This window comes from Bos indicus x Bos taurus, chromosome 5 (assembly GCF_003369695.1).
Source record: "Bos indicus x Bos taurus breed Angus x Brahman F1 hybrid chromosome 5, Bos_hybrid_MaternalHap_v2.0, whole genome shotgun sequence".
Classification (NCBI taxonomy): Eukaryota; Metazoa; Chordata; class Mammalia; order Artiodactyla; family Bovidae; genus Bos; species Bos indicus x Bos taurus.
The window spans coordinates 46,383,925-46,407,045 of NC_040080.1; the positions used below are offsets into that span (position 1 = coordinate 46,383,925).

General features: G+C 50.7%; 1 protein-coding gene across 1 annotated transcript; it reads left to right on the plus strand.

The window, feature by feature from the left end:
- The first annotated feature begins 11,528 nt into the window (after positions 1-11,528).
- MB (myoglobin) lies at positions 11,529-22,330 on the plus strand. Its single transcript, XM_027541837.1, has 3 exons — positions 11,529-11,706; positions 17,050-17,272; positions 21,636-22,330. Exons 1-3 carry the CDS (start codon positions 11,612-11,614, stop codon positions 21,780-21,782), a joined length of 465 nt encoding a protein of 154 aa, XP_027397638.1. The 5' UTR covers positions 11,529-11,611; the 3' UTR covers positions 21,783-22,330.
- Positions 22,331-23,121: the final 791 nt, after the last annotated feature.

The window sequence follows — 23,121 nt, forward strand, 5'->3', positions numbered from 1 at the left end:
TTGCAATCAACTGGTTTGATCTCCTTGCAGTCCAAGGGACTCTTAGGCTTTTCTAATACCACAGTTCGACAGCATCAATTCTTTAGCCCTCAGCCTTCTTTATGGTCCAACTCTCATTTCCATACATGCCTACCGGAAAAACCATAGCTTTGACTAGATGGACCTTTGTTGGCAAAGTAATGTCTCTGCTTTTTAATATGCTGTCTAGGTTGGTCGTAGCTTTTCTTCCAAGGAGCAAGCGCCTTTTAATTTCATGGCTGTAGTCACCATCTGCAGTGATTTTGGAGTCCAAGAAAATAAAGTCTGTCACTGTTTCCACTGTTAACCCATCTATTTGCCTGCTGGATAGGGAGGAATCTGAGGTTTCTGAAGTCCTGGGGGGGGCAGAGCCTGGGTCCCCAGATCACTTTGTAAAGCAAAGTCCTCTCTCCAACTTGCACTGGAAAGTGAGGTAAATGAGAACCACACCCATGGAGCCACTGTGAAGACCTAACAAGCCACTGAGATTTGGGGGATGTTTGTTAAAGTGGCTAGTGCTGTAATACATGAACGCCTCCATATTTGTGGTTCAGCCCTCACCCACATCTGGTACATGCTGCTGCTGCTAAGTCACTTCAGTCGTGTCCAAAGAGTCCTTAATATTCATCCTCGCATCCCACAAGACTTCTCTTCCAACCATCCTCTATATGCAATCCTGACCCTGTCACTCCCCACCCCCCATAATCTCCCAGGGTCCCCATCATCCTTGTAAATTTCCATCTCTAGCTCCTCTTCCCCTTCCCAATTTTTAAATGTTGGGGTATTCCTTGGGGTCCTTCTTCTCTTCCCTCACATTCTCTCCTGGGGTGATCCCCGCCACTTCATGTACACTAACAGCTCACCCTCTGGTCCTGTGTCTGATGAGATGATTCTCCAAATGGCCAGGTAAATTCACGATGTTCTGTGCTGCAGCCCTAGAGAGGGTGGGTGTGGGGACAAGGCCTCTCTTAGCAGAATCAGAGTTCCTTAACTCCCAAGGAGTAAGTCCAAGTCTTGCTCAGGGGAAAGAGGAATATCTCCTGTTGCCCAAGGAGGGTTGTAAGAAAGAAATGACTTTGCTGGGGTGAGCTGTGTTTGATTTTAGGTAGTCTAGGGGGCCCGACTGCGGTCTGGGAGTTAGGGTCAGTGTTCACTTTCTCTGCTTCCACTGTCCTCGCAGGAGAAGCAGACCGAATGGCCTCCTCCCTGGAGAGCTGAGTAGCCAAGACCTGGGCTTTGGTAGTTTTTAAAAGGGAGGGAAGAGGAATTTGGAAAGAGGTGGGCGGCAGTCACTAGAGAGGAACAAGTATTCGACTGCAGGACGCTTGGGAGGGAGGAGGGAAGGGAGGCACCGCCCAGGCGGGCTGCGGGGCTTGCCTTCCCTGCCTCCTCCGCCCGCCTTGGGGAGTCGGGAGTGAGGGTTCCAGTCTGGATCCCGAAACCAGAACGCACCGCCTCCGTGCCTTCCCCACCGCCCTCCCGCGGCTGCCTCGGGGAAAGCAGGGCTGTGGCCTGCGGATCCGCGGAGGAGGGGCCCCTTTTCCTTTCTGGGGGCCGGAGTCTTGTGGGTGCCGGGGCTGAACCGGGGAAAGACGGAGATTCTGGAGAAGCCCGGCCACCACTTCTCTGATGCCATCTCGACAGTGCAAGCCTCGGGGACGCGTGTGTCGCCTTAGGCCTGCTAGACAGATGTCTCACAGACGCCCAAATGCTACGGAACCCAGGGAGAGTCATTCTCCATCCCTTCCTCCCCGGTAGCCCGCCCGCCTTAGTAAATAGCGCCACCATCTGCTCAGTTAATTCAGCCAGAAACCCAGCACAGACTGCCGGCGCTGTGCTGGCCTCTCAGCTCACCTCAGCGTCCCCAGCCTCCCTTGTGGAGCCAGTCCCCTCTTCCCCCTCGCCCCTCCGCCTAGCCTCTCCCTCAACCCAGAGGTGGCTCTTAAAGGGTGCCCCTTGTGGCTCAGCTGGTAAAGAATCCGCCTGTAATGCAGGAGACGTGGATTCCATCCTTGGGTTGGAAAGATCCCCTGGGGAAGGGAACAGCTATCCATTCCAGTATTCTGGCCTGGAGAAATGGACTATACAGTCCACCGGGTCACAAAGAGTCGGACACGACTGAGCGACTTTCATTTTCACTTTTTTCCGCAAACCACTCTGTGGTTTATACAAACCAAATTAGCTGGACAGCGGTTGCCTGGGGGTTGGGGCGGGGGCGGGGGGGTGAGGGGGGGCGGGGACTGACCGGGAAAGGGCCTGTGGGAACTTTGCGGGGTGGTAATACCGACTGTGAAGAAGGCTGAGCGCCGAAGAATTGATGCTTTTGAACTGTGGTGTTGGAGAAGACTCTCGAGAGTCCCTTGGACTGCAAGGAGATCCAACCAGTCCATTCTGAAGGAGATCAGCCCTGGGATTTCTTTGGAAGGAATGATGCTAAAGCTGAAACTCCAGTACTTTGGCGACCTCATGCGAAGAGTTGACTCATTGGAAAAGACTCTGATGCTGGGAGGGACTGGGGGCAGGAGGAGAAGGGGACGACAGAGGATGAGAGGGCTGGATGGCATCACTGACTCGATGGACATGAGTCTGAGTGAACTCCGGGAGTTGGTGATGGACAGGGAGGCCTGGCGTGCTGCGATTCATGGGGTCGCAAAGAGTCGGACACAACTGAGCGACTGAACTGAACTGAACTGAATACCGTTCTATATCCTGATAGGGGTTCACATTACACAAGTGTATAAATTTATCAAAACTCAGAAAGAGTCCACTTCAGTTGTGTGGATTTCATTGGATGTAAATTTTACATCAAAAGAAAAAAATGCAAACATAGAATTCTCACTAATGACATGCATGCTGATTAGGAAGAAGTGGATGGACAGTTGTTTGCAGTTTGCTTTGAAAGGCCTTGGAAATAAGATTGGAAGCATGAGGGTTGGATAGATACCTGAGAACACTGGTTTAGTAAAATGTTGGTAGAATTTCGGTGGTGGGTATAAGATGGTCACTTTAAAATTTATTTAACTTGTTGTTGTTCAGCTGCTAGGGCATGACCAACTCTTTACAACCCCATGGACTGCAGCACACCAGGCTCCCCTGTCTTTCACTATCTCCCAGAGTTTGCTGAAACTCATGTTCATTGAGTTGGTGATGCCATCCAACCATCTGTTGTCCCCTTCTCCTCCTGCCTTCAATCTTTCCCAGCAACAGGGTCTTTTCAAATGAGTCAGTTCTTCGCATCAGGTGGCCAAAGTATTGGAGTTTCAGCTTCAGCATCAGTCCTTCCAATGAATATTCAGGGTTGATTTCCTTTACAATGGTTTGATCTCCATGCAGTCCAAGGGATTCTCAAGAGGCTTCTCTAACATCACAGTTCGACAGCATCAATTCTTCAGCTCTCAGCCTTCTTTATGGTCCAACTCTCATTTCCATACATGACTACTGGAAAAACCATAGCTTTGACTAGATGGACCTTTGTTGGCAAAGTAATGTCTCTGCTTTTTAATAGGTTGGTCATAGCTTTTCTTCCAAGGAGCAAGCGTCTTTTAATTTCATGGCTGTGGTCACCATCTGCAGTGATTTTGGAGTCCAAGAAAATAAAGTTTTTTATTTTTGGATCCCCCCAAAATAAAGTCTCTCACTTTTTCCATTGTTTCTCCATCTATTTGCCATGAAGTGATGGGACCAGATGCCATGATCTTGGTTTTCTGAATGTTGGATTTTAAGCCAACGTTTTCACCCTCCTCTTTCACTTTCATCAAGAGGCTCTTCAGTTCTTCTTCGCTTTCTGCCATAAGGGTGATGTCATCTGCATATCCGAGGTCATTGATATTTCTTCCAGCAATCTTGATTCCAGCTTGTGAGTCATCCAGCCTGGCATTTCTCATGATGTACTCTGCATATAAGTTAAATAAGCAGGGTGTCAATAAATAGCCTTGACATACTCCTTTTTGCATTTTGAACTTAGCTTCATGAGAACTTTCAGAATGAAATGCTGGGAAGAAATGTCTCCTGCCTCCACTCCCCCGACCCCTTACATTATCCCCATGCAACTAGTGTGGTGTTTCCAATGCAGGAAATCAGACCATGGTCCTCCCATGCTCAAAACCCTTCCTCAGCTTTTGTTTATTTCTTAGGCTGCATCTTTCATCACTTGCTCCATCAATTTTTCCACCATAAAAACACCAAAATATTTTTAGTTTCCTGTATCTTTACATGTTCTTTACAACTCCTGTGGCAGAAATGTCTAGTTTTCATCCAGTTTACATTTCTCCCTTTTTCCTAAGTAAAAGACTTTCCAGTTTTTATCTGGGGATATGGCCATATAGAAACACACACTACATTTCTCAGCCTCCCTTACAGAGAAGTGTGACCATGTGATGTTTAAGGAGAGGAAGTACTGATCACCACTTCCAGGAAGTGTCCCTAAAGGTAGGGGACACAAACGTCTTCACCTTTTTTGACGTCCTGCTGGTTGGAATGATGATATGATGACTGGACTCAAGCAGCCATTTTGGATCAGGAGGTGGAGACCATATGTGTAATATGACAGAGCTACTAAAGTAGACTGAGGCTGGGTTCCTGACATGTTATGTGGCCTGCCAACCCTGGACCACTACCTCTGGACTTCTATATGAAAGAGAAACGAATATTCTCTTTTTAAAGCCATGTTTCTTTGGATTTCCTGCCACCCACAACCAAAACTTAGTCCTTATACACCAACTTCCATATCCTTGAGTATTTCAGTCCTTGTGCTTGGAATATTCTTTCCTCACTTTGCTCCAACCCCTGTTGATCCTTCAAATTCCTACCTAGACATCACCTTCTCTGCTGCACGCTCCTTGATGGAATTAGCAATTTCCTCCTTTATGATTCCTTTGCATCTTACTTCACAGGGAGCAATTACTGAGCACTTACTGTGTGCCAGGCACTACCCTGAATCCTACATATGCATTCTTCTTTTAACCCTCATGATGACATTTGAGATGGGTAATTATTTTCAAAGTTCCTATTTTACAGATACAAAAACAAAAGCCCTGAAAAGTGATGAAACCGTCCCCAGATCACAAACACGATACCTGGTGGAGCCAAGCCTCGAATCCAGGTTGTCTGACTGCAAAGTCTTTACTCCTGTGCTGAACCGCCTGTTTCTGCCCCTGTCACAGTGCTGCCATCATCTGTGTACACGTGCCCTCCTCCCATTCCCTCTAAAGCTCGAGGAGGATTGATTCTCACCTGGTCTCCTTGGGCTGCAGCACAGAACCTGGCACTCAGTGAGCACGAGTGTTTGTGGAACTGGAAAGTCTAATGTTCTAAGTCCCCCATTCAAAGCCTCCTGTTTCGGTGCAGGAGGCCCTTGGCAGGGAGGGGTCTTACAGCTCCCACCCCCATAACACTCCTTTCCTCTGGAACTCTTTCCCTGAACCCCTTGGGCTTTTGCATACACGGTTTATTATTTCTGCTTAGGAGACCCTGCAGGAATTCCCTTATACGTTAAGATCCAGTCCAGCTGTCACTTCTGCCAACAGGTCTTCTCCATGTGGACCTGGGGGGCTACCTTCTCACTTGCCTGTAGCTCTTTGTTTAAATCTCTGTTGTATTTCTAATCCCCCTGGGATGTTTTCTCCACCCAACTTTGAGGTCCTTGAGAGTAAGGACCATGGCCTATTTAAATAACGTGGAAAGCCAGTCCTGGTGCCACGAAAGTAAAGACGGAAAAAGATCCCGTCCGCCTGCCGGCCGGCTGGCTAAACAAACAAAAGAACGCAGTAAGCGGGGCGGAGCCAGGGATGGAGGCTTTTCTCCTCGCCGCCACTAGATGGCAGCAGGGTCTCCTGATTGTTGGCCTCCCAGCGAGCCCTTTCCTAAGGGCTCTGTCTTCCTAAGGCAACTGTCTTTGCCTTCACCTCCAGGAACCTGGATGGACTCAGTTCAATAAAACAATTCAGAGAGCTTATCGACCTGGCCCTTTGGTCGGGGTTTGCAGAATCCCAGGTTAGACCATTTCCTATCGGTGAAGCACAAATTCTGAAACCAGACTGCCCAGTGCTGAATTTCGTGCTTGGCCCATTTCCTAGCCCTGTGACCTTGGGCAACTTAACCTCCCTGTGCCTCAGTCTCCCCTTGTGAAGAGTGGGGCTTAGCAAAGTGTCTATCCTGAAACGCTGGAAAGCAACTCTGCTTCCATTTCTTTTTCTAAATGTCTACTGGAAAGGGCTCCTGGGAGGGGTCTTAAGGCCAGTGTGTCTGTAGCTTTTACATCCCTACCCCTGAAGAAGTTCACAGAGTAGAAATGGGGTGCTGCACCCCAAAGCAGAGAGAGCCGAGAAGGCTGCATCCATGTTGGAGCCCAAGGTGGGGAGGAAGAGGCACACTTGCTGGGAAAGGGGTGGCGTGGGGAGGGGGGATTCTTGGAGGGGGAGCTATTTCTGTGAGATCCACCAGGATGGAGGGAGGGCGGACTGATGAGGGAGGGGCAGCATGGGGGTGGTGCTGGACTCCGGCAGATGACAGGCAGGAGGAGGGGCTGGGGGGGACTCTAAGCCTCAGAGGCTGGGGGTGTAGGGTGAGGGCAGGAAGGAGGGCAGGTGTCCCTGGGCTACACCTGTCGACTGGGATATTGGGCTCTGGTCCCTACCAGCCCTCCTCCAATAAGCCCCTCTGGGCCTCCAGGGAGAGGAGGGAGGAGCCTTGCCATATAAACTATATTTTTAGTTCCCTGTGCCTCTCCCCAGCTGCTATAAGACACCTCTCCCCGCCCCCAGCCCGCTTGGCTGAAGGCTTCAGAAGGACAGCTGGGCAGAAGGGGAAACGTGGTCAGTGCAAGGGCCGCTGGTGGGGGCTGGGAGGAGGGCGGGCCCCAGGGGGTCTGGGGCCAGCTTTGGGGGGGTCCTCAAACTCATGCGTGACCTCAGCAGATCCTGCAGGCTACAGGCCCCAGCCCTGCTCTGAGTCTCATCTGGCGCTGGTCCCGGAGGCAGACTCTGCCAGGAAGGAGCAAGCTGAGCTGGGAGTGGGTGGGAGGCGCTGCCTGGGCTGGCCTCCAAAGGGGCGGCTTCGGGGAGGAGGAGGAGGAAGTGGAGGAGGAAGGGGGGTGGCCAAGGTTGAGGGGACCTACAGCTTTGAAGATCCAAAATGTTCTTTCTTGCCATCTTTGGTTCCCCACGGTGGAGTCTTAAAGTGTAACACCTCTTCCCTCCCCCAGATTCACTGGGGCGGGGCCGCGGGGGGCGGGGAGCGGGGTGTGAGTTGTTAGCTGCACAAGGGTTCATGAATTCCCAGGTCACCTTTGAAAGAGAGAGTTTGGTGCACAGTCACCTGGGCCTCAAACTTGTGCAGGGGGAGCTGGAAGCCCCTTGCTAGAGAGTTCTGAGTATGTAAGTGAGGAGAGGTGGGAGTCACGGGGAGCAAGGTGGAGAATGGCCTTTTTTGACTAGACAGGCTCCTGGCTTACCTTGCCAGCAGAGGGCATTCAGTTAAAAAGCCTTGGGGATGTGCAGTCTGGACAAGAAAAATCTTAGGGAGCCTGAAACTTCTTTCAGCTGGTTCTCTACATTCCCAAGGAGCACCAGAGAGCCAGGACAAGGGAGTGAGCTTGACAAGAAGGCATACTTTGGTTTTTAGAAAGTGAGTTCGCTGCTCCTAGAAGTATTCAAGCAGATTATGATCTGTAGGGAAAATTCCTGCATTTAGTGGAGGGGTCTCCCAACCTCGGGGTCTAATGCCCAATGGTCTGAGGTGGAGCTGATGTAATAACAATAGAAATAAATTGCACAATGAATGTAGTGCGCTTGAATTATCCCCAAACCATCCCCCCACCCCCGGTCCATGGAAAAACTGTCTTCCACGAAACCAGTCCCTGATGCCAAGAAGGTTGGGGACCGCTGATTCAGTGGGAACTTTGATACCATCTAGGCCTCTGTAAGTTTCAAGATCCTATGTCCCTACGATTCTAGATTACTCTTTCTTTAGTTTTCTGACTCTGAATGTAGAACCCAAGTTTTCAGGGTGGTGAAAGTTGAACACTCTGGCCCTCTAGAACTGTAACTCTAGGATCTCAAGTGTCCAGAATTTGAAGACTTGAGGATGATTCTATATGTTTCAGATTTTCCCATTCAAAGGATTCTATGATATGAAAGGGAAGAAGAGGAAGAGGCAGGTCTCCCTTGGTGGGATCTAGTTCTGCCCCACTGGGTGTCAGACTAACTCACCTGTATGTGTGTATGCATAAGCTTGTAAGGCTGCAGAAAACTTTGCATGCAGAAGCAGCCTGGCTTTCCTATTCTGTGCCTTTCCAGTTTCCCTGCCCCGGCTATTAGAAGGCTGTCACAGGGATAATTATAGCCCCCAAACAAAGCTGGTGGCTGCAGGTAGCCATAGCAACTGCTAGGTACCGCCAGTTCTGTTATAGAGACGTGTAAGTACAAACAGATGTTGGTCCCTCCTATTAACTTAAAAGGTAAAACTTAAAAGGTTCATCAACTTCAAAGCCATGGGTTTCCATGAACTTGCAAGTTAATGAGGGTGCCTGCTAAGGGGGTGACAGCTTCATATTAAACACTTTAGTGCTGGTAACAAGTTGATGAAATTTTAAGTACTCAGGCCATCCTTGGAAAACTCAGGAGGCTGGAGATGGGACAAGGGCTGTGGATTGGGCTGTTGGTTCCAGCTCTGCTGCTTACCAGCTTCGGGCGGGTGTACAAGGTCTCCAAGCCTTTGTTTCTGAACAGCCATGTGGGATAACAATGAGTCCCGCTCTGCCAGCCCCTCAGGGATGTGCTGAGGTTCTCAGGGCACTGGGTAGAAGGGTTTTGCAAGTGGCATAGCCAGGGCTGGGGATTTAAATGGGAACCAGTGATGCTGATTCTTTCAGGGGTGTCCCCAATGGGCCTCAGGGGTTGGTTCAGACTGGGGGCAGCTCGCTGCTGCTTCTGCTCTTCTCTCTGCTCTTCCTTCTGCACTTCCCTCCCATACTGATGAGCTCACCCTCCAGCAAGGAGCCAGGACTAGGAGCTGAGACCTCAGCAAACTCTCTCAGAGTGGCCTTTCTCTTTGATCCTGAGCCTGGCACAGAGTCAGCCCTTGGTAGCAGGATGGGGAATGGACAAATGAACAAATGTTCGGCTGGGTCTGTGTTGCGGTACGTGGGCTTCTCTTGTGTGGCCCCCAGGCTCTGGTTGCAGCCTGCATGGGCTCAGTAGTCGCAGTGTGCAGGCTCTCTAGTAACAGCTCTTGGGCTTAGTGGGCACACGGGATCTTACTTCCTTGACCAGGGATCGAACCCACGTCCCCAGCATTGGAAGGCAGATTCTTTACCACCTGACCACCAGGGTAGTCTCTTAGTTACTCATTTTACAACTGAACCTTTCACTGTGAAAGCTGAATGACTTCTGGAGATATACCAACTCAGTGTCCTGGGTTAACATGGATCCTCACGTGTGGTTTCAGGAGCACATTGTCAAGAAGGGGCCTGTGTGCTTCTGGTCTCTTTGGTTGTTAGGAGTCCGCTGACTCAATATCTAAACAGGGATCACTCAATGATACACAAAAGGTCACACAGGAAGTGTGATGGTCACCCTGGAACTGAAATGGGAGCAGGCTTTACCAGAATCAGAATGGAGACCCAAGGTTGTTCTGGGGAAGCTCTGAGTTTGGGGGTCTTACTTGGTGCTAACCATGGAACCCTTTCACCTAGCATTTCCTACCACCTAGCCAATTCTTATCAATCATCTCTGTTCATATTTTAAAGAGGGGATCTGATTGGTGTAGTTAATAGACACTGGCTGTTTGACAGAGCCATGCCATTGGCTGCCTCTAATTAGGTCCCAGCCTTGGTTCAATCAGCTGTGACTAGCCGCGGAATTTGGGAGAGGACATGACCTTGGGGGCTGGGGCAGGGCAGTTATCTTTAGAAAGAGCTGTGTATGTAGGGCAGTCATAACTGACAGGTCCAATACAGTCCCAGGGTGGCCAGGACACCTGATGTTTATCCTTGCTGAGTCTCGTGGTCCACAGCTATAAAATGGGATGATGCTTTCTACCTTGCTGGGGCATTGGGAAGACTAGATTAGTCTTGCCCGAGGAGGCACTTTGTAAACTGTAAAGTTCTGTGTAGACCCTGATCATAGCGCCACATAAACTGAACTGTAATGTTATTCCTCTTACTTATCTCTCTCCCTAGGAGATTGAACACCACGATGTGTTTTATCTGGTTTGTGTCCTCAGCATGTAGCAGTTTCTGACACACAGTAGGTACCTTATAACAGTTTGTTGGGTGGATGGCAGAATGGTGGATAGATGGATGGATGGATGATGGACAGATGGACGGATGGTGGGTGAGTGGATAGAGGGGTTGATGGATGGATGGATGGATGGGAAGATGGATGAATGAAAAATAAAGGTTGATCATTCTCTTGCCTTCCTGGGAAGGCCATTCACCTTTTAAATTCAGTGAACCTTTATTCAGTTCAACTTGGTATACAGCACTGTGCAAGGCCCACAAAACACTCAGATGAAGGAAACAAAGCTCCTGCACATGGTAACCAAAGTAAAGTGTTTGGGAGCACGGATTCAGGGGCCTGACTTCCTGGTTCAAAACCCAGCTCTTCCATCAGCTATCTGTGTGACTGTGGCACATCTCCTTAACTTCCCCTCCACGAGGTGGGGGTAATGTCTATATTTATCATATAGGGCTGTCGGGAGACTAAACGAGTTACCAAATGTAAAGTGATTAGAATAGAGCCTGGCACCTGGGAAAGTCTCTGAGTATTGGGTGCTAGGGTACTAACGGAGAAGCCAGTATGGATACAAAGAAATGTGATGCAATGAGGTAAGCAGTGTGACAGGAACACATGCGAATAGGTGGAAAGGGCAGGCAGTTAATTGTGCCTTGAGGGGGCACATGACGCACAATTTTTCAGAGGAAAATATCTGAACAATATTTGAGCTTTCTGGGTGGAGTGGGAAAATGCAGGCTCCAAGAGGGTATGGATCTGCCTGGGTTCACCCAGTTATAAGCAGGAAACCATCGAGGTTCCTTCCCACCACTCTGAAAAGTGAGAGGCATTCTGGCAAAGTGGGCTTCTAGACGGTGGGCAAAGAGACTGCTAAGGCCAGGACAGTCCCAGGGCCAAGCCAGGGTGCCTGCTGCCCTGGGCTTAGAGATATGACAGGTCCTCTTGGGGTGGCTGACAGCAGGGGGAGTTGGGTTTCAGGCCACTGGCGTCAGCCCTAGCCTTGCCCTTTCTGTTGGCCTCTGAGAGTCCAAACAGTGGCCCAGCCTCCTCCCCACTCTCCGCACACACAACCCCACCACCACCACACCCGTGACCTGAGTTGGCCTACCTCCCCACAATGGCACCTGCCTCAAAATAGCTTCCATGTGAGGGCTAGAGAAAGGAAAAGATTAGACCCCTACATGAGAGAGGGGGGTGGGGAGGAGGGAGAGAGAGAGTGAATGAGCTGTCAAGTGATCCCTGTTAAGCATCTGGGAAGGTATAAAATCCCTCTGGGGCCAGGCAGCCTCAAACCCCAGCTGTCGGAGACAGGACACCCAGTCAGTCCGCCCTTGTTCTTTTTCTCTTCTTCAGACTGCGCCATGGGGCTCAGCGACGGGGAATGGCAGTTGGTGCTGAATGCCTGGGGGAAGGTGGAGGCTGATGTCGCAGGCCATGGGCAGGAGGTCCTCATCAGGTAAAAGGAAGAAATCCCACTGCCCCTGTCACCTCCTTCCTCAAGGTCAAGAATGCTTGCCTGCAAGGTGGAATGTTTGCCCCGGGGTTGACCAGTTGGCTGCTGTGTTAATTAACTTTGTTAAACCCCCTACTTGGTTCTCCTGTGTTTTTATGTATCAGAGGTTGGAATCAGGAAAGCAGATCCATTTCACACTTGTCCTAGCAGCTGGGAGGAGCTTTGATGATCAAATCCTTGATGCTTAGAGCCCACCAGAAGGAATCCTAAAATTATAGCTAGAATTAACAAGAAAGGTCTGAGAGGTCTTTCTCACCTCACCTAATGGATGAGGACACAAAGGACCTAAGAAGGGAAGGATAACCCCAGAGTCACAAGTTCATTAAAGTCTGTAAAATGCCAAGGATTAAGACACGGCCTTCAAGATGAGATATGTGGTTCTACACCTGGCTCTGCCACCGAGCTGTTGTGTGACCTTTGGGAAAGCACATAACTTCTCTGAGCCTCAGTTTCTTCTCCTATAAAATGGGAGGGGGGGGGAATCCTAATATCTACATTATACAGTAGAAGTAAGAATTAAATAAAATGCTGCAGCCAAGGGGCCCAGCATAATTCCTGGCATAGAGTGAGTTCCAAAAGATGTCAGTAACTCTTGGAGATGAAGCTTAGAATTGGGCCCTTTAAAGTATAATAATAATAATAGTAATTATTATTATTTTAGCTGTGTTGGGTCTTTGTTGCTTTCTCTAGTTGTGGTGAGCAGGGGCTGCTCTTCATTGCCATGCATGGGCTTCTCATTGCCGTGGTTTCTCTTGCTGGGGAACACAGGCTCCAGGTGCAGGAACGCAGGCTCCGTAGTTGCGGCTCTAGGGCTCTAGAGCGTGGGCTCAGTAGTTGCGGGGCATGGGCTTAGTTGCTCGGCGGTATATGGAATCTTTCCAGATCGGGGATCCAACCCATGTCTCCTGCATTGGCTGGCAGATTCTTATCCATTGTGCCACCACAGAAGTCCCTAATCTTGACTTTTGATGTTGGGTATGTCTTTTGAAGGCTCAGAATAATCTCCAAGCACATCTTGCCTTCTTTAGCAAGGGATTCCTGAATAAAGAAACACCCTCCCCGCCCCCCACCCCCCAAAATTCTAAGTTTTGTAAGCAGAGGGTGGCTGTGGTTCAGAAATAGAACCTCATGTTCTCATTGCCTTCTTCGCCAAGTGGTGATAGACTCCCCTCTCCTCCTGGTCCTTTCTCATGCTCTGGGCAGCGTGAGTCAAAAGCGTACATCGACATTTCTGCGCCTGGTAGGAGGTGGGCCCTGGTTGCCATGAGTGAATGGATTGTCCTTTACACTTTATAGATGAATTTCTCCTTCTTTATGAGTCAGAGCAGGTTTTCCTCTCCCATTTAGACACCCTTTCAGCCTCCCCCAGGCTTCACCCATTTCCAGCTCCCATGTCTGGGAGAATGACCCAGACATAAGCTATAAGCTCTATTATCTGGAGTTTCAGCCTTAGTGGCCCATGCCAAAAACACATGAGAAAGGATGGTCAAGTTCCCTGTTGAATCTAACTGGCATCTTGGGGTTTCCCTTTGTGTCTTTTTCCTCTTATGCCTCTGTCAGTTGGCTACTGGCACTGCAAGAGGTCCCATTTGGTTGGACAGAAGACTCTCCAAAGTAGACATCAACTCCTCTGCTCTCCCTTTGCTGTGTGACCTTGGACAAGTCACTAATCCTCTCTGGGTCCCATTTCCCTATTTGTTGAATGGAGGGATTACCTTCATGGTCTCTGAGATCCCTGCCCACCCCCATGCCTTGGCATTCTTTGAGTCCTGGATCCCGCCTTGCTTTTGGAGAGGAGGCAGGGTAGCTGAGTGGGAGACCAGTTTGCCAAAAAGGAGTCTTTCCCAGGTGACCTGGGGGCTGTCAGCCCTAAGTCAGTGACTTGGAGGTCTGGAAGGAGACTTGGGGTATCGTATCATGGGAGAAACAGCCCCTTCCTTCCCAGTGGATCAGAGAAAACTGCCAGGGGCAGGAGCCAGGGGCAAGACGTGATGCTGGAGACTGCCGACCCCTGGCAGGCCCCAGAGAGCCTGATGCCCCATCACATCTTAAGCTGAAGACATGCAGAAACCACGCCGACGGCTTCTGCCCTCTTGGTATTTGGGGGCCAGGGACAGGGAGAAGGGGATGCTGACTTCCAGGGTGCCCTGTGAGAAATGACCTTGTGATTCTGTTCCAGATGCCGAACCTGGGTTTTCTTACTCTTCTTGAAAAGGTCATTTCTCCCACTCCTCTGGTTATGACAGATAGCAAATTCTGTTCGGTCTGTTAATAAAACTCTGAGGGCTTCACTGCAAGTATGTGATCATTATGTCCTAGAACATAATAGCTGGAAGGTCAGTTGCAGAGTCTGGCTCCAGGAAACGGGGGTTTTTAGGAGGGCGGAGGCAGCTGAAGAGGGCTTTGGGCCCCTGCCTTTCCTTCTTTTCCCCCAGATCTTTCCTGCTTTATTTATTTTTGCATTTGAACAAAGGATTTCGAGGCCATGGAAAATTGGGAAGTCACTGCTGGTGGCTAGTATGTCTCATGTCACCGGGAGGAAACATGGCTCAAGAGTCCCAGTCAACCAATGGCAGCTACAGACAGAACCCAAGATTCCCAATCCTAGTGATGACGATGGTGGTGGTGAGGATGGTGATGATGGAGCTGGTGAGGATGATGGGGGTGATGGTGGTGATGGTGATCGTGGCCTAGAGCTTTTGATGAGGACAGCAAACATGTAAATATGTTACACACTGATTGCTAGGCCCTGTGTTACGTGTTCATGTATATTAACTCATTTCAGCCTCACAGTAACCTCATGAGGTGGACATTATTATAATCCCCACGTTTAACAGAGAAGTTAAGTGACTTGCCTGAAGTCCCAAAGCTGGAGTTCAAGTCCAGCAGCCTGGATCAGCGTTGCCACTCCTGAACCCTATACCACGTCGTCCCGCAGTCTTAGCATACAAGAGATGCATTCCCACCCTCGTCTGGTTCTTCGGTTCTAGAGCAGAGAAGAATTTATGCAGGCCTGGGAGTGCCTTCTATCTTTCATGTGGGTGTCTGGTTGGGTCTCAGCTCAGAGCACAGCTGGGAACTGGCCTCCTTTCCCGCTGACCTGTAATAAACTAGGCAGGTTGACGATAGGATTGAAGATGAAAGCACAAGGCAAGCGCGTGCTTCTGAAACCCTGGAAGAAAAGCCCCACCCACCCATGTCTACAGGGTGAGGGCCTTCCAGCTGCTCATTTTCTGAGTTGCCACTGTCACAAGTTCCCAGGTAGGACCTTCTGTGGCTTTCCAGGGACTCCCAGCTGCTGGCTTGGGGGCAGTGGAGGGAGGCAGCTGTAGAAAGGAAGATCTGATGGGCATTCAGAAGCCAGGTTTTTCTGCAGTGTTAAAGTAAATCCGGGGTTCCCTCTCTGGCTGACAAGTGCTAAGAGTGTAGGGTGAGGTCCGGGTTGGAGGGGTCAAGCCTTAGAACTTGGAAGCTGAGAAATCAACTTTTTGGTTTAAGATAGTTGATCCAAGACCCAGAGGAGCTGAGTGACTTTTTCAACATCACAGCAGAGGCAGAACTGGGGCCAGAACTCAGCTTTCATGATTCTCAGTGCTTAGTCTCTTCCCCAGACATCCAGGGGTCTCCCAAGATGTCTCAGACCCCTGGTGGCCTTGGGTCCCAGGTCCTCGGTCCTCTTCTTCCCCAGAGAGTCTCCCTCCAGTGTCCCGACCTTCACCTGTGGGTTCTGGGTCTTGCATCTGTCAGGCAGGAGTTCAAGGATCATTGTCGCCAGATAATAATAGTCAGGATCTCAGGGACCCTGAGGTGAAAAGTGCTGGAGATGAGCTGTCAGTGATGTAGAAGGGTTGGCTGGGGCCCCAGATGAGGTAGTGACATTGAGCATGGCTGTAGGCAGCACTGGGTGTTCTGGGAAGGCAGGAGGGACATGCCCTTGGGGGAAGGGGGCGCTCCCTGTCTGTGCTATGCCCGTGTGTGTGTGTGTGTGTGTGTGCATGAGCATACGTGTGATTATGGGTATGTGCCGTGAGACACTTGTGCACACTGGAGTGTGTCCGCAGTTAGGTTTAAGGGTGTTCTAGAGCCAGGAAATCACAAAAGAGAAAGCTTTCAAGGAACTGAAGCCATCAGACAAGAGGAGGGAAAGTCCAGCAGACAGGGTCACTCTGGCAGAGGTTTCCGGGTGCAACACAAAAGAGAGAGCATGAGTTATGGAACCATCTGTGTGGGTTCGTGTCTGGGCTCTGCTACTGACCAGACATGTGACCCTGGACAAGTCACCTACCTCTGCGGTCTTCCCTTTGCCCATGAGTGAAATGGGAAAAATCTCTCCCTCCTCCCCGTGGCAGGTACGACTCCCTTTAACGATCCCCACCTTTCTGCAGAATGAAAGACTGAAGTCTGAGGCAACAGGTGACTCCTTGGATCACTGCGGCCAGCTCACTGGGTCCCTGGCAAGAGTGGGGGCCTGGTCTTTGGCAGATGGCTCCCATTAGAGATTCTCACCGTCAGTACTGGGAAAAACAGGGAGGCAGAGCAAAATAAGCAAGCGCTTTCTGAGCCTGAGAGCTGTTCAGACTAGAAAAGCTGTCACATGGAGTAGTGAGCCTCCTGAAGCTGGAAGTATTTAAGCGGCCAAAGGATGATCCTTGGGCAGGAAGCTGCAGAGATGGTCCCCTGCATGGACTACATTTTGAGTCACTCAGACCTGATTTCAGTCTGGCTCATCTGCAGCCCAGCTATGTGATATTGAGCTAGGACCTCATACTCCTTAGCCTCTGTTCCCTCATATATAAAATGGGGATAATACATCACCAAAGGGAAGTGCAAGTGGAGAGCCTAGCACGGGCCTGGCGCACAGCACGTACTCCACAAATCCTTTAGCCCCGTGCTCCTCCCTGCTCCACGGTGACACGTCTAGTCATCTTTGCTCCCAACAGCTTAGAGCAAATGGGGGCGAGGCCAGGTACCATGCAGATGTTTTTCCTTCCAGCCTTTCACAGTAACAATGAAGCAGATGATGATGCTAAAAATAGTAATAGCAAGCATTTATAGGACACTTCCTGTGTGACCCTCAGCCTATACCATCTCATTCGATTTAATCCTCACACTTCTATAGGGAGGGACTCCTTATCCCTATTCCTTGGATGGGGAGACTGAAGCACAGAGAGGTGAAGTGAATTGCCACAGTCACACAGCTAGCAACTGGGAGGGTGTGGATTTGAACTTGAGTCTGGCCACCTCCTGACCCCTGTGTCTAACTCAAGCCCTCCTTGTACCCCTCAGGCTCTTCACAGGTCATCCCGAGACCCTGGAGAAATTCGACAAGTTCAAGCACCTGAAGACAGAGGCTGAGATGAAGGCCTCCGAGGACCTGAAGAAGCATGGCAACACGGTGCTCACGGCCCTGGGGGGTATCCTGAAGAAAAAGGGTCACCATGAGGCGGAGGTGAAGCACCTGGCCGAGTCACATGCCAACAAGCACAAGATCCCTGTCAAGTACCTGGAGGTGAGTGGCGGGTCCCGGGTGGCTGGGAGGATGGAAGGGGAGGCCTCGAAGACCTGAGATTTGGGTTCAAGTCCCAGCTCAGTTATAACTTGCTGAGTGACCTATGCTGTTCCTCTTTATCCCCCAGTTTTCTCATCTGTAAAGTGGGCTGCTACCCACTTGGCCTTCCTCCTGGGTCATTGAGAGTAAACATATTTTTCCCCCAAATGAGTATCTTATTACCAAGGGAGAAGTGGCTGTGAAGTACACAGCTTGCCTTCTGTCTACGGGTAGGCACCACTATCCCACCCTCTCGACAGATGAGGAAACTGAGGCACAGAGAGGTTAAGCAGCTTGCCCCTGGTCACAGAGGCACCAAGTAGCAGAACCAGGATTCGGACTAGGTCTCTATTCCTCCAGAAACCCAGCTCCTAGTCTCTGTGCCACTGCAAGTTGGACATACACAGGACTCATGTGGCAGGAGTTCAGTAGCTGGGGCTTAATTCTGGGTGGGAATTATTAGTTCCAGCATCTTTACAGATGAAGAGAGGGCGCCTCAGGTGTCCAAGGCATAAGCAATTGGCTTGAATCTCCTGTGATGGACTGAGAAGTTGGGTGGGCTGGGGAGAGTCTGAGTTTCAAGTCCTGTGTCTAGACCCAGTGGGTGGAGGGATATGGCAAGAAGGAGAACTAGGAAACTGGGGGATAAAGGGCCCTGAGGCTATCACCCCCGAGGATGGGGCCACAGGCAGTTTGGTGCAGCAGTGAAGGTAAGGTTAGTCATGAAAACTTCTGGTTAGGATGGGCTATGAGAAGCAGTTTGCATGGGTCACTGCATGGAACTTTCACGATTACCCCCATGAGCTTAGGAACTGCATTCAGTGTTGTCTTTTTCTCTTACAAAAGAAGTTCAGAGGTCAGGAGCCCAGAGCTGGTGTGGGAGCCCCATAGGTACCGGGGATGCAGGCTCTTTCTGTGTTGGCATCCTTGGCATAAATATGGTGTCTACCCTCAAAGTTGACTCGTGGTCCAAGATAGCTGCTGGAGCTCCAGCCTTCTGGTCCATATTCCAAACAGAGAGCAGGAGGAAGAGACAAAGGCTGTCTTTTGAGAAACCCCAGGCATCTCACCTAACAGTGTTATTTACATCTCACTGTCCAAAAGTTAGTCATGAGATCATGTCTATCTGTGTGGAAAGCTGGGAAATGTAGTCTATTGCCACTCCAAATACAAACTAGTGTTCTCTTACAAGGAAGAAAGTGAAAATGGCCATTGGGCAGGTAAACAGCATTCTCTTCCCCAGGCAGGGACTCTTCTCATCCCCACTTTACTGATTTGGAAACTGAAGGCTCAGAGAGGTTGAGTAGCTTGCTCCCAGTCACACAGCATATAAGCCAGGAGGGACAGTCTGATCTATGTTATTCTGGAACTTGCGCTCTTAATTCCTGATGGTGCAACGTCTCCTGTGAACAACCACCATCACCATTGTCTTCAGCCCCACCATCCAGCTCCCCTGCCTGCCCTCCCAAAGGTTACTGTGAAACTGTTAGCTACTCAGTTGTGTCTGACTCTTTGTGACCCTCTGGACTGTAGCCTGTCAGTCCAGCCTCCTCTGTCTATGGAATTCTCCAGGCAAGAATACTGGAGTGGGTTGCCATGCCCTCCTCCAGGGGATCTCGAACCCAGGTCTCCTGCATTGTAAGCAGATTCTTTACCCTCTGAACTACCGGAGAAGCCCCACCTGCTCTCCCGCATCACACACAAACAATTCTGCCTGCCCATCTCAGCATCACAGACATGAGGAACAGTTCCTGCCCCTGGGATTCTGCACAAGTGGTGCTTTCGCCTCCCCATCTTCTCTCAGCAAATCCCTGTTCATTCTCCAAGGCCCAGCGCAGAAGCCATCTCTTCAGTTCTGGCCCACGAGGCAGTCAGCTGCTCCACCTGCCAGCCCTCCCCAGCAAAGGCATTTATTTCAGCCCTGCCGTGGCGCCTGCCGGCTGTATTGTAATTTATCTCTTTACCCAGCTGTCTCCTGGCTGGGACAGGAGCTCCTCAAGGTCAGACCCTGGCTTCTTCCATATTTGAACCCCAGTGACAGGCAGGGGGCTCACAAACCAGCTTGAATGATGGATCCCATCTCCAGGGAGGAGCAGACAGGCTTAGAGAGAAACCAGTGCAGTCTAGAAATAGGACTGCCAGCTAGCAGACTAGAACCGGGTCTACTTAAAACAAGTTTGAAAAGAAAGTGGAAGTGAAGTCACTCAGTCGTGTCCAATTCTTTGCGACCCCATGGACTGTAGCCCATCAGGCTTCTCCATCTATGGAATTTTCCAGGCAAGAGTACTGGAGTGGTTGCCATTTCCTTCTCCAGGGGATCTTCCTGACCCAGGGATCAAACCCAGGTCTCCCGCATTGCAGGTAGACGCTTTACCATCTGAGCTACTGCAAAAAATTAAGACAGCGCCCCGCGTCTGCTGTTCCCTTCACCGTGGAACCTTTGTCTATGTTCTTCATGAGAAATTGCTCCTTCTCATCCATTAGCAAGGGGGCCCCAGAGGGTGCTGGGTGCTGAAGTCTTTTCTCAGTCTTCTAGCTGCCCCAGCCCACAATTTTCCTAGTATTAGTGACTCAGAAGTTGACTCAGGAAAGGCTGAATTGAGGGACCCAAAGGAGTCAGGATCTCTGTCTTACATGTGAGGTCATCCGTGGAGGTCAGGGTGGAACTGGGCCTGGAACCTGGGTCTCCAAGTTCTCGCTAGGTCAGCCCGTCCCCTCACTTGGCTTTGTTACGTTTATGACATTAAAAGGGAATTAAACACATGTCCCCCCCGATGCCCAGCAGTGGGTGTCTGTGGCCCTGTCCTGGCTTCTGGCCAAGCGGGGTTTACTAGGTGCTGACATTTGTGCTCCTGAGGCTGCCCTGCACGTGCTCCCCTCACCCCCACCCATCAGCTTTTGGCCACTTGTACCCTGGATGCCGGAGAATATGAACAGACCCACCAGTGGTGGCCTCTGTCTCCCTGGCTCTGGCTGTTGTTTGTCCACAGTCCCCTGGGTGCAGATTCCAGCTCTCCCATCCACTTGCAACATGACCTCAGTCTGGCCTCTGTAAAATGACACCCCTTGTCCACAGGCCACGGCTGAAATTGGCATCAAATTTTCTGAACTGTTGAAAAAGCAAGTAGCTTCTTACTATATAAGGTTGCTCAGTCCCTTAAAGCAGCCCTGTGCTGTGGAGATGTTTGCACCCATCTTTCTGGGCATGACAATGTGGATGGTAGAGCCAACAGTGATGGTGAGGCTGCTGTAACATATGATCAGTCTTGGGCCCAAGCATAGGGCTGGTCCCTTTCCTCTTCCTCTCTCTCCTTCTCTTCCACCAATGCTTCTGAGGACCAGCTCCGTGCTTGGCGCAGAAAATAAGATGTTCTGATCACCCTCCCGCCACTATCCCTCCAAAAGGCTACTGAAAGAGATCACCATCCTAAGCCATTAAATGCAAAAATTAAATCCACACACATGGAAGTATTTTCTAGACTTTCTGATTGCAAAATCCTGGATTAGAACCATGTAATAGGTTGGGTCCTCATCCTGAGCTGAACCTCCAATACCTTGGCTATCTGATGTGGAGAGCCAACTCATGGGAAAAGATCCTGATGCTGGGAAAGATTGAGGGCAGGAGAAGGGGCAACAGAGGATGAAATGGTTAGATGGCATCATTGACTCAATGGACAGGAGTTTGAGCACATACAGGGAGATAGTGAAGGACAGGGAAGCCTTGCGTGCTGCTGTCCATGGGGTTGCAAAGAGTCTGACAGGACTGAGTGACTGAACAATAAAACATCCTGAACATAGTAGAGGGGGGTAGCGTGTATGCATGCTAAGTCGCTTCAGTCATGTCCAATTCTGTGACCCTAGGGACTGTAGCCCATCTCTGTCCATGGGATTCTCCAAGCAAGAATCCTGGAGTGGGTTGCCATGCTCTCCTCCAGGGGATTTTCCCAACCCAGCGACTGAACCCATGTCTTCTGCATCTCCAGCACTGCAGGTGGATTCTTTACTCTGAGCCACCTGGGAAGCCCCTGGTTGGGGGTGGGGGTAGCCAACCCACCAAGCCATGCGACTGTGACCACAAGCCCAAGGCCTGACCTTTCCTCCTCTGTATTAAGATGGGCCTCTATTATCCCATCTGTACTTATCTCATGGGTTGTGGGGATTAGAGGAGTTAATCCATGGAGGCCGCTCAGAAGTGTGCCTGATATATAATAAATACTCAGTAAATGGCCCTGCAATAAAGCAAAGCTGGGGCTGGGGTTGATTCCCATCTGGCCCCTGGCTTGTCCTGCCAGTGACCAGCACCCCTCTGCTCCTGTCCCTGCAGTTCATCTCGGACGCCATCATCCATGTTCTACATGCCAAGCATCCTTCAGACTTCGGTGCTGATGCCCAGGCTGCCATGAGCAAGGCCCTGGAACTGTTCCGGAATGACATGGCTGCCCAGTACAAGGTGCTGGGCTTCCATGGCTAAGCCCCACCCCTGTACCCCTCACCCCACCCACCTGGGCAGGGTGGGCGGGGACTGAATCCCAAGTAGTTATAGGGTTTGCTTCTGAGTGTGTGCTTTGTTTAGGAGAGGTGGGTGGACGAGGTGAATGGGTTAGGGGTGGAGGGAGCCTTGGGAGAGGCCTGGGGACCAGGCTTTCAGTGGAGGGTCATCAACTTGGGAACCATGAGAAGCTTGACTGTGGCTGGCTGAGTCTGGGTCAAACTCAACTTTCCTTTCACCTCAATGCCAACCCAATTCCTACCAACCTCTAAACTGACCTGCACCTTTACCCTCACCTTAAATCCCCAATCCGAGCTGTCAACATAAACTCCAGCCTAATTCTCTGACCCCATCACCCAGCCCCTTGAAGACAGCAGAGTGTCTTGCTTGCCCTGAGAAGGAAGTGTGGGCCGGGTGGGACGGCCACACCCAGCCCTAGGGAGGCATGGAGGCATGGTGTCTGCAACATAAATGTCCCTTCTCAGGTAGGGGAGTGACACCTGGTTTAATAAAGGATTTCTCACATCACAGTCTCTGTCTGGTGTTTTTCATCCCTTAGAGCAGGGGTCCCTAACCTCTGGGATCTCATAACTGATGATCTGAGGTGGAGCTGATGTAATAATAATAGAAATAAAATGCACAATAAAAGTAATGCACTTTAGTCATCCCGAAACCATCCCCCATCCCCCATCCCCCACCTCCACCCCTCACACCCGTCCATGGAAAAGTCGACTCCCACGAGACGGATCCCTGGGGACCGCTGCCCTAGACCAAGTGTGGGGGCCCAGAGAAGATGCAGACTCAGGGGAAGATGGTCATCATGGTTACCACAGCTTAGGAAAGATGCTTAAGGACACTAGTAAGTGGCAGAACTCGGTTTAAAGTGCGGCCTGGAAGCTGGCAGGGACTCCAGCTGAGGAGACGGCTAGGCAGCCAGCCGGTGGCAGGGCTGACCTCTGGCCACAGAGAAAGGGCAGAAGCATGGAGAATAACTTACCAACGCAGGCCAAGAGACACAGTCCATATCTACAAAGGCTGAGCAGAGCGCATGGGTAGAATGTGTAAGTTTCGCTGCAGGGAACTAGAATAAAACCTTGGCCTGTGGCTGCAGCAGCCAGGTAGCAGGCTGGAACAGGCTGTAGAAAGGGGTCTGGTAGTCTGGATCAACGCGGGTACCCAAGCCGAGAGGGGCTTGAAGAGCACTCAAGACTCAGGGCGCCATCTGTGGGAAGCCCCAAGTCCTCCACCCCATACATCTCCAGGGGCTCCCAGGACAGGCAACCTGGTGCCCCCTGTCCTCGAACGGTCAGACACCTGTGAT

What these genes read in the sequence shown, in the direction of transcription:
- MB (XM_027541837.1), top strand. Translation starts at nt 11,612, where the DNA reads ATGGGGCTCAGCGACGGGGAATGGCAGTTGGTGCTGAATGCCTGGGGG. An exon ending in GGGCAGGAGGTCCTCATCAG is followed by an intron (nt 11,707 to 17,049) that starts GTAAAAGGAAGA and finishes TGTACCCCTCAG; the next exon opens with GCTCTTCACAGGTCATCCCG. An exon ending in TCCCTGTCAAGTACCTGGAG is followed by an intron (nt 17,273 to 21,635) that starts GTGAGTGGCGGG and finishes CTGTCCCTGCAG; the next exon opens with TTCATCTCGGACGCCATCAT.